This window comes from Zonotrichia leucophrys, chromosome 20, assembly GCF_028769735.1.
Source record: "Zonotrichia leucophrys gambelii isolate GWCS_2022_RI chromosome 20, RI_Zleu_2.0, whole genome shotgun sequence".
Lineage (NCBI taxonomy): Eukaryota > Metazoa > Chordata > Aves > Passeriformes > Passerellidae > Zonotrichia > Zonotrichia leucophrys.
The window spans coordinates 13,167,224-13,179,637 of NC_088189.1; the positions used below are offsets into that span (position 1 = coordinate 13,167,224).

Genomic DNA, 12,414 nt, shown 5'->3' on the forward strand with positions numbered 1-12,414 from the left:
GAAGCATTCCCACCATTATTATTTCCCCCCATCCCAATGGATGTGGGGTTCTCTGCCCTGAGGTCAGCCTGTGTCCCTGTTCCACTCCCTATCGTGTCAGTCTGTCGCTCCATCCAGCCTGATTTTGGGGTTCAGGCTGTGCCCTTGTGCCATCCTGGCCCGTCGCTTCCCATTCCCATCAAGCCGGGTCAGTCTGTGCCCATTCCCATCCTGGCCTGTCCCATTCCTCTGGCCAGGTCAGTCTGTCCCATTTCCCATTCCCTGGCCCAGGGTCAGTCTGTGTCCCTGTCCCCATCCCTGGCCCAGGGTCAGGCTGTCCCCATTCTCCATCCCTGGCCCAGGGTCAGTCTGTTTCCCCATTCCCCATCCCTGGCCCAGGGTCAGTCTGTTTCCCCATTCCCCATCCTGCAGGGTCATTGTTCCCATTCCCATCCCTGGCCCAAGGGTCAGTCTGTCCCCATTCCCCATCCCTGGCCCAAAGGTCAGTCTGTCCCCATTCCCCATCCCTGGCCAGGTCATTGTCCCCATTCCCCATCCCTGGCCCAGGGTCAGTCTGTCCCCATTCCCCATCCCTGGCCCAAGGTCAGTCTGTCCCCATTCCCCATCCCTGGCCCAGGGTCAGGCTGTCCCCATTCCCCATCCCTGGCCCAGGGTCAGGCTGTCCCCATTCCCCATCCCTGACGGGGCCATTGTCCCCACAGAGGCCCGCAAGAAGGTGGAGAGCAGCAAGAGCGAGGTGTCCCAGGAGGACACGGCCTCCGAGGCCGAGGCCACCGCGGAGGAGCCGCTCAACGGGGACGAGGGCGAGGAGGAAGGGCTGGCACGGGAGGAGTGTGAAGATGAACTGGTAAGGGAGCTTGGGCATTGCATCCCTGCAGCAAAGGAGGGGGACACAGCTTTATTGGAACTTGCCACATCCACAGGAAAAGTGGTTTTTCCATCCTCCAAAGAAATTGCAGTATTTAAATCTGATTGTTGTCCCAGGTTGTTCTTCCAAGCCTGCAGAAGCACTGCCCTTGCAAACACATGTGGAGGTGCTGAAGAAACATGGTTGGCTCTTGAAATTCAGACATTTATCCTTGATTTCACAGCTAGGAGTGGTTTAAACCAATCCACTCTGCTCCCAAGTGATTCTTAGCTGGATTTAAACACACCACAAGGACAGGCTGGGTTAGATGAGCTGCATTTGCAGTGCCCTTGCAGCTGACCAGACATTCACGGAGTAACAGGAGGGTTTGGCTTGGAAGCAATCTTGGAGAACTTCTTATTCCACCCCTGCTATGGCAGGGACACCTTCCTCTGTCCCACACTGCTCCAAGCCCTGTCCAGCCTGGCCTTGGGCACTGCCAGGGATCCAGGGGCAGCCACAGCTGCTTTGGGCACCCTGTGCCAGGGCCTGCCCACCCTCACAGGGAGGAATTCCTTCCCAATATCCCATCCATCCCTGCCCTGGCAATATGAAGCCATTCCCCTTGTCCTGTCTCTCCAGGCCCTTGTCCAAAGTCCCTCTCAGAGGCACTTGTCCCATGGCACAAGCCAAGGTCTGACCTCAGCCCCCTGCTCCTAGTCCTTCCCTAAACAGGGATGTTCCTGGTGAGCCCAGTGACAAACTGTGCATCTGGATGGGAGCCCAGTGTTTGGGTACAGAACAGGCACTGTGGTAACACTGGCAGCACTGTCATTTATCCCAAACCAAACCCTGCTGAGAACAGGATCAGCTCCAGATCCAGGCTGAGGGCAGCAGGGTAGAAGGACATGACCTGCCCTGAGTGGCCCCAGGAACAGCTCCAGTCCCTCCCCAGCCCAGCACTGGTGGCAGCAGAAGTGAGGATGAAGCTGAACATGCCTTCCTCTTCCTCACCCCCCATCCCTGGGTGCTCACACTGCACAGCCTTAAACTGCTCCAGCTCCAAACACTCCCAGCTGGGTTGGGCTCTCCTGCCCAACTGGGTGAGGGCTCTGAACAGGGTCCTTGAGCTGTTCCAGGGCTGGAGGGGAGAGGTCACTCCAGGCACTGGGAAGAAGAAAGGCACAAGCTGTGTCAGGAAAAGGAAGGCCAGGCTTGAATTACATCAGGGCAAACAGATGGTAGGCATTAGAGGGAAACTTGCTGATGTTAATGATGATAAAGAATCACACAGCCTGTCAACAAAAAATGTGCACTCCTCTGCCTTTGCAGGGGTAAGAAAACACTGGAGGGACATCTGCTGGCAGTGGTTTGGGAAGAGCTGGTCCTCATTAAGAGGAGAAGAAAAAGATGAATGTTTCAGCTCACATCTCTGTTTTCTGGAACTCCCTGGTCCTGATGTGGCATCAACACCAGAAATGTTCCACTGCCAGCCTCAGACAGGCTCCTGAGTGCTGTGGATGGTCAGGGCAGTGTGTGCAGGGAGCTCAGCACAGCTCACAGCACTGAGCAGTTCCTGGAGTTACTCCTTTAACCCACACCCCAGTGTGGCTGTCACCATGGACATGGCACCCACATGGGGTCCCTAAAATCCCTTTGGCTCTGAGGGGCAGGGGGGTGGCAGGAGAAGAGCCAGAGGTCACTCAGAGCTGAGGGAGTTTATTGGGTTCTGAGCCATAAATTTGGGTATGGAAAATTCAGAGTAAGTGCAGCTGGATTGGTGGTCAGTACTATTTACTACACTTAGTAGGGGATACAAAGATTATTGTGTATTAAATGTATTACATGTGCAAAAAATGTCACCTGCCAGCCCATCAATGCCTGGTGTCAGCTGAGGGGTGTCTTGGGGGATGGCCCTGCTCAAGGGGAGATCCCTGCTCATAGATAGCTGCTCTGGAGGGAAAGCTGAAGGACTCCTGATGTGTTCAGGTATTTACAACACACTGTGATTGATTTGCAGTCAGATTTTCTTCTGATTTCCTGCAGTTTTGGTCACTTATCTGCCCAGTCTGCATCTAAACATTTTTTGGGGTTGGTGCTGGGTGCCCCCTGAAAGTCTCACACCAGAGGGATCTGGATGTCCTGGCCTCCTTGGCCTCCAGAGACATCTCACATGGGATTTTACCAAGCAGATCCCTGAACAGCCCCAAATCTGCTCTCTCAGGTTCAGGGGTCTGATCCTGCTGTTGGTGTTGGTCACTTCTCTGGGGTACTCAGGTTCACAGTCCCATGGCTCTGCAGCCAAGGCTTCTCTCCACCTTCACATCCCTGACCAGGTGTTCTTGGCCATCAGGAACCAGAACAAAGCCTCCCCTGCTCAGCTGGGGCAGAGCTTACTCTGGATGCTGTCCCAAAGCCTTTGTTTCTTGCTCCAGCCCTGCCCCTTCCCCAGTGCCAGGGGTGCAGGTTCCCCAGGGGTCTGTGCCCCAGTGGTGTGCAGGGGGTGCCTGCCACGGTGTCACAGCTGGGTGTCACCCTGGTCCTCCCCCACAGGAGGAGGATCCCAGCCCATTCATCCCAAGGCACCCTGAGCAAGGCCACCTCCCCTGGCTCTCAGGGAGAGCCTGTTCCCTTTCCTTCCCCTCTAGCCCCTTGTGTCCCTGCAGAGAGCTCCTGCATCCATTTCCATCCCTGAAATGCCCACCCTGTGCAGGAGGTTAAACACCACTGTGAGCACCCATTCACTCCCCAGTGCTGCTGCTCTGCTCAGCAGCTCCAGGAGCAAATTCCACTGAGAACCATAAAGGCTGGAAAACACTTCCAAGACCATCAGGGCAGTCCAAACACATGCTGTGCTTTCCAAAGCCCTGCTTGGGGAGCAGTTCAGCCCCATTATTATTGTAAAGGTCATTATTGTTGCCTTTGGAGTGCTGGATGAGTGTTACCATTCTGGATGATGAGTTCTGCTGCAAACTGGGACCAGTTCCTGTGCTCAGCAGCAGAATCAGGACACAGATTTGCCTTCATGGACTGAGGCACCTTGGCAGCACTGGGCAGTTCCAGGGAACAGAAACACGGTGAGAGGAAATGGCCTCAAACTGTGCCGGGGGAGGTTTAGATTGGAGATCAGGGAAATTTCTTCACTGAAAGGGTGGTCAGGCATTGGAACAGCTGGGAAGTGAACATGGATGTGCTGGGTTAATGTTGGACTTGATGATCCTGGAAGTCTTTTCCAATCTGAATGATTCTGTGATTCTGTTACTTCCAAGCCCTGGAGGGGATTGCACACCCCAGGGCTGTTTGGCAGAGCCATTTCAGCATCAGGAGCCAGGGGAAGTTGGTGTTTTTGCCAGATGTCCATACCAGGTGTGTTCTGTAGCTCGTCCATCACACTGAGCACACTGGCACTGCTGTCCCACAGCAGGGACCAGCTGGTGCCCACATGGGAGGTGTCCCAGGCAGGGCAGGAGGGACCCAGGGTGATTCACTGTTTGTGGTTCCCTTTTCCCTGCAGGAGAACAGCCATTACACAGACGTGGAGGATGCCAGGCTACAGTAACCAGGTACAGCCCCGTGCTGCTGATGGAGCCAGAGCTCTCCCTCTGTGCCCCTTGGGCCTGGGGGTTGCTGCTTCAGGAGAGGCTCTTTCCCACTGATCCTCTGTGTTTTCCTAGCATGGAGCTTGGCTGCTCAGCTGGGCCACTGGCCAGCCCTTCACCCCCTTTCCTGAGTGACAAATCTCTGGGGTTCAAGGACAGTGCTGTAGCTCCCCCTTCTCTCCTTGCAGCTGTGAGCAACAGAGTGAGGAAAGCACGAGGCTGAACCCTGTCCTGGCACGTTGAGCAAGGCAAGCTGAATGGAAGTGCTGCTGTCATCTCTACCTGGCATTCAAAGGAGAAACATGGCCCGACATCTTCCATCCATCTGTAAAGCAAAGGCAAAGAAAACTCATCCTCCCAGCAGATCCCCACCACCCCTGCCATGGATTTGGAGCTCTGCAGGCAGCAGAGGAGCTCTGCACAGCCCAGAGCCACCACAGAGAGCAGGAGTGTCCCCAGGCAGTGTTGTAGAGCTGCTTGCAGGAGGGCAGAGACAGCTCAGCCCAGCCCAATAAAGACATTTTCCTGTGTGAGGTGAGAGCCAGAGCATTTCCTAACTGAGGGAAGAGCAGTGTCTCAGTCTGGACAGTTTGTGTTCTTGTGCTGAAGGTGCTGTTGATCAGAGGCTGTGGTGAGAGCTGTCCTCCAGCTCAGCCACCTCCTGCCACTCTCTGTGCCCCATGAGCTGCTGTGTGTCCACAGTCACCTCCCGGTGCAAAGGAGTCGCTGCTGGGGCAGCTGCTGTGCTCTGGGAAGCTGCTTGAGGAGGGAAGGGGAGAGGAAGCTGCAGGAAATCAAGTGATCCCAAGCAGGAGAGAGCAAGCAAACACCACCCTGAGTGCTTTGGTGTCCTCATTCTCCACCGTGTCAGGGCTGAGCAACCCTCTGCAGAGTGAGGGGCGGGGATGAGACCCTTTCCTTGGACCAGCTGCTCCTGGAAGGGATGTGGAGCACCCAACTCCTACAGCCTGGAGCCAGTGACCCTCCCTGGCTGCCCACACCTCCTCCTGCTGCAGTCAGGGCACATCAGGAGCGTGCTGTGACCCCTCTGCTCCTGCCTGAGCTCCATAGTGACAGCGTGCCCGAGGCTGGGTCAGGGAATGAATGCCCTGGGCACTGTGGCTGTGCCTGTGCAGCACCTCCCCTGCTCCCAGCTCCCAGCTGCTGCTGTGCCCTGCCCCGTGCTGGGAGCAGAGGGCTCCTCCTGGGACCCCAGAGGCCTCAGCCATTCTCTCCTCCTTTGTCCTTCCTGAGCTCCCGTTTTTCTTTCCTCTTTGTCCTTCCTGGGCTCCTCCCGTTTTCCCGGGGGCTGAACCTCACACAGCACTTTACCCCTCACACCTGGTGTGTCCTGCCTGCCCCTTCCCCTCCAGATCCCCCACACACAGCAGTGCTTGGAACCCAGAGCAGAGTCCACACCTTCCCCCTGGCCAGTCACAACACCTGGGGGGTCCTGAGTGCTCCGACCTCATCCACAGCATCTCTTGGAAGGGTGAAGGGGAAGCAGCTCCAGGAGTGACACTGCCCTGCCCCTGGGGCCATCCTGGAGCACGCATGGCTCTTGAAGCACAAAGTTTTCTTTGCATTTCTTCGTTTGGGCTGCTTGAGGAGGGGTTGGAGGGAGCCCCGTGCTTGCCCTGCCCTGGCCCAGTTCCTGTGCAAGGTCTGCACTGAGTTGTCCTGAGCTGTTCTCCAGGCCTGGAGAGATGAGCTGCAGGTTTGGCTGTGAACTGACTGTGCTGCTGCTGTTTGGGAGAGGTGACCTTGTACATACAATCCTGTATAATAAAAAAAAGAAATCTAATTTGCTTCTCCTGTCTTCTCTCTGCCATACACACACACTTGTTCTGTCTTTTTTCCCTTTCCAAGCCTCAGCTCTGCCTGCAGGATTTACTTTCCCTTGCCCAAGGTATATCCCACTAGGCTGAGCAAAACATCTGTGTTCACAGGAGTTCTGGGATTTTCCCTGGAGACTTGGGAACTTCTTTGATGCAGGAGAGCAGGGGCCAAGTCCAAGCCTTTAATCTCTGGATTTTTCACTGGTCCAGCTCATAACAGCCTGGGAAAGTCTGGCTGCTGTGCCAGGCTGCACAAGCCAGCAATGCTAAAAACTGCTCCTTAAGCAGGTGTTGCTCTGGGTGACACCAGAGCGTGTCAGGAGGGACCAGTGACCCCGAATGGTTGGGTTGGAAAGGACCTTAGAGATGATCTCCTGGGGACCTTCCACTGGACCAGGTTTCTCCAAAGTCCATCCAACCTGGATGGGTTCCTTGTGGCTGAGCCACCATCCAGCCCTGGAGAGCAAAACTGGTGAGTTTCTGGTGAAATGTTTGAACACCCACCTGTCCGTCTGTCCTGCCAGCAGTTCCCTCCAAGGGGACACAGCAGTGAAATAAACACGGGCAGGAGATGTTTCTCCTTTTTAATGCCTTTATTGAAAATCAGCTCGCGTGGAAAGAATCAACAGGTCGTGCTCACAGCGCTGCTGCCGCTGCTCCCAGGAGTGGGATGGAGGAGAAGAAAAAGTGCAGCTTTGTGTACTGGTCTGCAGGCAGAGCTGGGACTTCCATCCTCACGAGAGCACCAGGAGATTTCCTGCTTTCTGGTTTGACATTTGAGGTCCTCTTTCCAGCCGACATCTTTTAGGTTAGAGTGAGGGGTAAAAAGGCCTTGGCGAACTCTGGATTCTGTTCCTCACGTCTAGACATCAATTTGATTTATCAATTTTGTGTTGGCTCGTTGTTTTAGGGGTTTTTGCTAGGTTTGGTGAGGGGCTTCCTCGTTTGCATGCTGGCTCTGAGGTCATTTGCATGCCAACTTCACTGTCCCCTCCTCTCCACTGGGTGCCATCCTCTGGGAAGCAGCAGAGTGTCACTCAACTAAGGGAGAATTCCTAACCATCAATGACAGGTAGGTAACGAAAACAACAGGTGGTTACAACAACAAACAGCAAACAGAACTCCACCCTGGCAGCAACTGGCCCAACCTGTGAACTCTTCAACCTTTTGAAAAAATGGGCAGCTGTTCTACTCATAACAGCAGCAGCGTCAGGCTGATGGCTGGGTGTCTTTGTGGCTGGAAGGAGGAACAGCACCAGGGGGAAAAAAGCCCCAAAACCAAGCCAAACTGGCTGTCAGAAGGTGGGAATCAGCCCAACCTTCAGTCTGCTGAGCCATGTGCCCACCTGTGAGGGCTGCAGGGCCTCAGGGCTCACTGCAGCTCAGCCTTGGAGCACAGACAGCAAAGAGCTGCTCGGATTGTGTTCATTACTTTGGGACTTGGGGAGCTCTGAGCAGGCCCTGCAGGGTTGTTCACTCTCCCTTGGCTGTAGGTGGGGCACCAAGGAAAGGAGTTCTGGGTTTGGTGTTCAGTGATGTCTGAGAGAGCCCAGCTGAGGGGGCAATGGGGGAAAAAGGGACACCCCCGCCCCTCCATCACCCTGTGGCCATGAAGGCCCTGCAGAGCTCCCTGCTGGCTCCCCTGCTCTGTCAGGAGAGCAATGGGCGCCCCGAGGGGTCACCCCTGCTCTGAGCAGGTTTTCCTCAGACCCATTTAGGCTGGAAAAGCTCTCCAAGGCCACCCAGCCCAGCTTCCCCAGCTCTGCCAAGGCCATCCCAATGTCCCCAGGTGCCACATCACCTCTTTTAAACCCCTTCAGGGATGGGGACTCCACCACTGCCCTGGGCAGCTGTTCCAATGCCTGAGCACCACAAAATGACATTTTCCATAATACCCAGCCTAAACCTCCCCTGGCACAACCTGAGGCCATTTCCACTTGTGCTATCCCTTGACAGCTGGGAAAAGAAACCAGCCCCCAGCCACATCCCATACAGGAGGGAGAGTCTCTTGTTGCTGATGTATTTACAACCACATTTTTTATTGTCTTCTATGGCAGTACCCAAATAAGTTCAAGTTGAGCTTTTCCCCTTGTGATTTTCTCCCTGCATTACCCCACAACACCCTTGTAGTTGCTCTAAATTGCCTCCCTGTTCTTCCAAAAGTCAAAAATTCTTCTTTTCTCCTTAGTTCCAAGCAGAAGTTCAGCCAAGCCATTTTTCTTCCCCATCTCATCTCTGGCTCAGAGGCACAGCCTGCTCCTGGCCCTTTAGGGCTGTCCTGCCTGACAGAGGTGTGGTCCTCCCCAGGGCCCTCTAAACATCCATGACATAAAAAGATGTGTCAGACCCCATTAGCTCTTGAAGGAATGTAAAGGCTCCCACCCTTTTTGCACTCAACCTCCTTTTCCATGGTCCAGTGTCCCCCCCTGGAAATTGTCCCTGCCCTGCTGGGATGTGGGAGAACAAGGGCTGGGCCACTCCATTCTCTCCAGAACAACCCCACAGGCAACAATTAATTCAACATCTGCATATTCTGAAGAAATTAACCAACATAAACTGAGCAGCTCGACTGAACATACACAGCTGCCATGGTTGGAGCTTGAAAAAAAAATAAATAAAACTTTTGTGAAAGATTTTCCCCACCACCCACAGAGGGAAGGTCCCATTCCCAAATGTCCTGGACCTCACCTGGCTTCTCACTTGTGCTGCTGTTTGCTCCCATCCCATCAGTGGCAAGGTCTTGCTTAGAAACACCCTCAGAGTCTGTCCCTGCTGCCTTGCCTGCACCTCTGCAGGAATGGGAGTGTCTGAGGCTGCTGACACTGTGGGTTAAATGGCATGGCATGGCATGGCATGGCATGGCATGGCACCAGCAGGTGTGCAGGAAGCTTTGGTGCTCTGGTTTCCCCTTGCTGGCCTGCACAGGATTAGAGCAGCAGAGCAGGGTTCCTCCAGTCCCAAATGCTCCTTCCATTGCTTCTGGACATGGACAAACAACCACTGGGGCCAAAATGCCTGCAATCGTTCATTCTGTCTGGGTTAGGAGATGCAACAAAACCCCCACTGACTTTATTAACTGCCATTGACTTTGATGAACATCACAGTTCCAGGCTGTGCAGCACCTGGGGAACATTTCAGTTGTAACAGGATTGTCCTTTGGGGGATTTGTGAGAGCCACTTGCTGTGTCTTGTATCCCTCCCGTATTGTCTTCTTGTTAACTGCAGGAGCTTCAATTCCCTCTTCTTGATGCCTCAGGTTTTAGCTTTTATATTTTTCACATTCTGAGCTGCTTTGGTGTGTAGGTCTGGGCTTCATATGAGGGGATGGTGAGCTCTGTGCACAGAGCAGGGAGACAAAACGATTCCTGCTCCAGCTGGGCACCAAGGACAAATGATCCAAATCTCAGCCCAAGAGCACAAACACCGTGGGCTGGAGAGAGAAAAACAAGCAGGGTGGGACTGCCTGGGCTAAAGCTGGAATGGGACAATGAACTGCAAGGTGCAAATGGAGCAGAACTGATCACAGTGAGAGACGCCGTGAGCGGTTGTGCATATGGTGCCCATTTTGTGTTGTGCTGCCCAAGGTGGATCCATTGAGGCCTTTTAATAAATCCCTGCTTTATTCTTTAACTCTGTCCAGCCTCTGCTCTAGGGCAGCCTTCACAAGGCATCATTGTCAATAAAGTTTTGCATGTGGAGATGTGGCCAAGAGCCCCAGAGGCTCCTGGTGGAGCTTCTCCATCCTCTGGCCGGAAAACCCGCCCAGGCCTGGGATGGCGACAGTGGTGCCAAAGGACTCGGCCACACTGGGAATGTCCTGCACAGGGGGATGTGGCAGGATGGACACCCTGCACTGGTCCAGCAAGAGAGCCCCGAGCTCTGCACCTTTCCTTGCCCAGATTCCCTCCCTGGCAGGGAATTGTTGCCTCTGCCAGGCTGGCCCGGGCACAGGGTGCAGAGCCCAGCACTCGTGGGTCTGCTCAGAGCTGGGTGAGCAGAGCAGGTCTGGGACAGCCCCAGCCTGTGCCCAGCTTGGCCTCCCTGCTGTCCCCACAGGCCAGAGCAGCCCCTGAGGGGCTTTGGGGCAGCTCAGGAGGGGCCTCGGTGCCCACAGCACCTCCAGAGAGGCTCCAGCCCCAGCACATCCCACCTTCCTCAAATCCAGGGATGGTCTTGGCCAGGGGCAGGATTTAAATAAAGGCCACTTCCCTCATCCAGAACAAAGAGTAGAGGGAAACAATGTGCTTCAGCACATTGTTTAATTGAATTTTGGGCAAGTGGAGAAGGTCTGGGATTAAAACCAAACTGCCATGCGTGCAGTATTCGAGACTCCACAGGCAGCCCCAAGCTTTCCCACCACCAGGGAGCCTCAACACCCACACCTCGAGCCCAAATCACCACATCAGGAGAACCCCAGACAGCTCCTTCAGAAGAATAAAGCAAGCAACCACTCCTCCCTCTCGTCTGAGGGTGTCAGGGAGGGTGGGGACAAGGCAGCAAAGAAAAATGTTTTAAGCTTCATTTCAGATGAGCTCACATCTCTCAGAACTTATTTTTCCACAGCCTTGGTGGAAAAGAGGCAATTTTGGTGCTGAACAAAAACACAGCACAGGGCCTGCAGCAGGTTCTGAGGGCCATGACCAGCATAGAGACATTTCAGTCCACAAAACGAAAAATGTAACTGAACATTTATTTTTTATTGGCCTTCTGTGCCTTATTTTCACAATGAATCCCATCTAGAGTTCCTCCCTGTAATAAAGCACGTGCCACTGGTGACAACCAGGGCACAAACTGCTCCCACAGCCCTGCTCCCCCCAGTGCAGGGCTCCACACTGGAGAAAGAAATACACCAAATTATGGGATAATTACCCAAAGCAGGCCTGGGGGAAGAAACAATGGATTTAAAAAGTGATTTGCTTTACTATGGAATGGAAAATTATGGATGCTGCTTGTGTTAGAAGAAGCAGAATTTCTGTGAGCCCAGAGACCCCTGTGGGGGATGCAGTGGGCTGGAGAGGGAGGGACAGAGGTACCACAAATTTCTGGTGGGTTCTGAGCAGAAAAATGCTTCCCAACACAGAGGTAAAGCGGTGACTGCTTTATTCCAGAATTTTGCAATATGCCAAAAGGAAAAAAGGATGAACAGCAAGGACTGAGCCTGTGCATACAGACAAGAGCAGGGGAAGTGAGGAAGTATTTTTCTTCTGGTGAGGAAAATCCTTGAGTTCCTTAGGTTTGCTGGGCAGCAACTCATTTCCAGGGCCAGCTGGAATTTCTCCTTCTGTATAAAGAACTGCTGCCTTGGGCTGGGGACAGACTGACAGCCATTCTGTATCAAGGATATGTAACAGTGTAAGGGTTATGCTGTGATGCCTCTGAATGTTTATGCAGAGCTTATCTATATTCACATATGGTGAAATACCTACAGGAAAAGCACTTCAGGCTTTTCCTAGAAACTAAAGACTGGCTGAATGATGGCACTGCCCTGTCTTTATCACTGAAATAGATAAAATAATGCAAGAGCTAAAATAATGACTAAAAAAGCTAAGAAAATGAAAGAGCTGCAAACACCAAAGTTGTTAGCCCAGGGTCTGAAGCCAGGTGAGGTCCCCTCAAAGCAGAGGCTTGTCCAGGTGAGATACTGTGTGTTAATAATCTGTGTTAAGGATCAGCACCAGCCGCTGAACTCGCTTCTCTTTAGGAGAAAAAGCTGTTTCACTTTAGAAGGAAGATATTGCCAGGTAACATCTTCCCAAAAGCCTTTTCCCTCCTCCAGTCACAGGATCATTTAAACAACTGATCAGAGCAAACTTTCTCCCCTTCAGCTCCTGCATTTGAGGGAAAGGACACATGGAACTGTGCTCCCTTCTCTGCCATAGGATTTGACTGTTCACCCACAATAACCCAAACTGGAGCCATTGGAGTTGTCCAAAGTGGACAAAGCCCTGGCAGCAGAGCAAGCTGTGCACTGCCAGCTGTGCTGCAAATGCAGGGAGCAGAGCAAGGGCAGGGCCAGGCAGGTGCAGCCCAGCCCTGGCGGCTCCCATGGACACTGAGGGGATGCAGCCCCTGCAGACTCCAGCGTGGGGCTGCTGGCACTGCTGCCAAATCCAGGAAAGGTTTTCACCTT

The 12,414-nt window shown here is 53.6% G+C and overlaps 1 protein-coding gene across 4 annotated transcripts in view; it reads left to right on the forward strand.

Annotated features, from left to right (window-relative positions):
* Positions 1-6,250, forward strand: part of RALY (RALY heterogeneous nuclear ribonucleoprotein) — a 137,336-nt gene extending 131,086 nt beyond the window's left edge. For all 4 annotated transcript variants that reach the window (XM_064729754.1, XM_064729752.1, XM_064729755.1 and 1 more), the window contains 3 exons: positions 702-847; positions 4,362-4,410; positions 4,635-6,250. In XM_064729754.1, the coding sequence (XP_064585824.1) occupies positions 702-847; positions 4,362-4,406 (191 nt within the window). In that variant the 3' untranslated portion in view covers positions 4,407-4,410; positions 4,635-6,250. The remainder of the gene's footprint in view (positions 1-701; positions 848-4,361; positions 4,411-4,634) is intronic.
* The last annotated feature ends 6,164 nt before the right edge of the window (positions 6,251-12,414 follow it).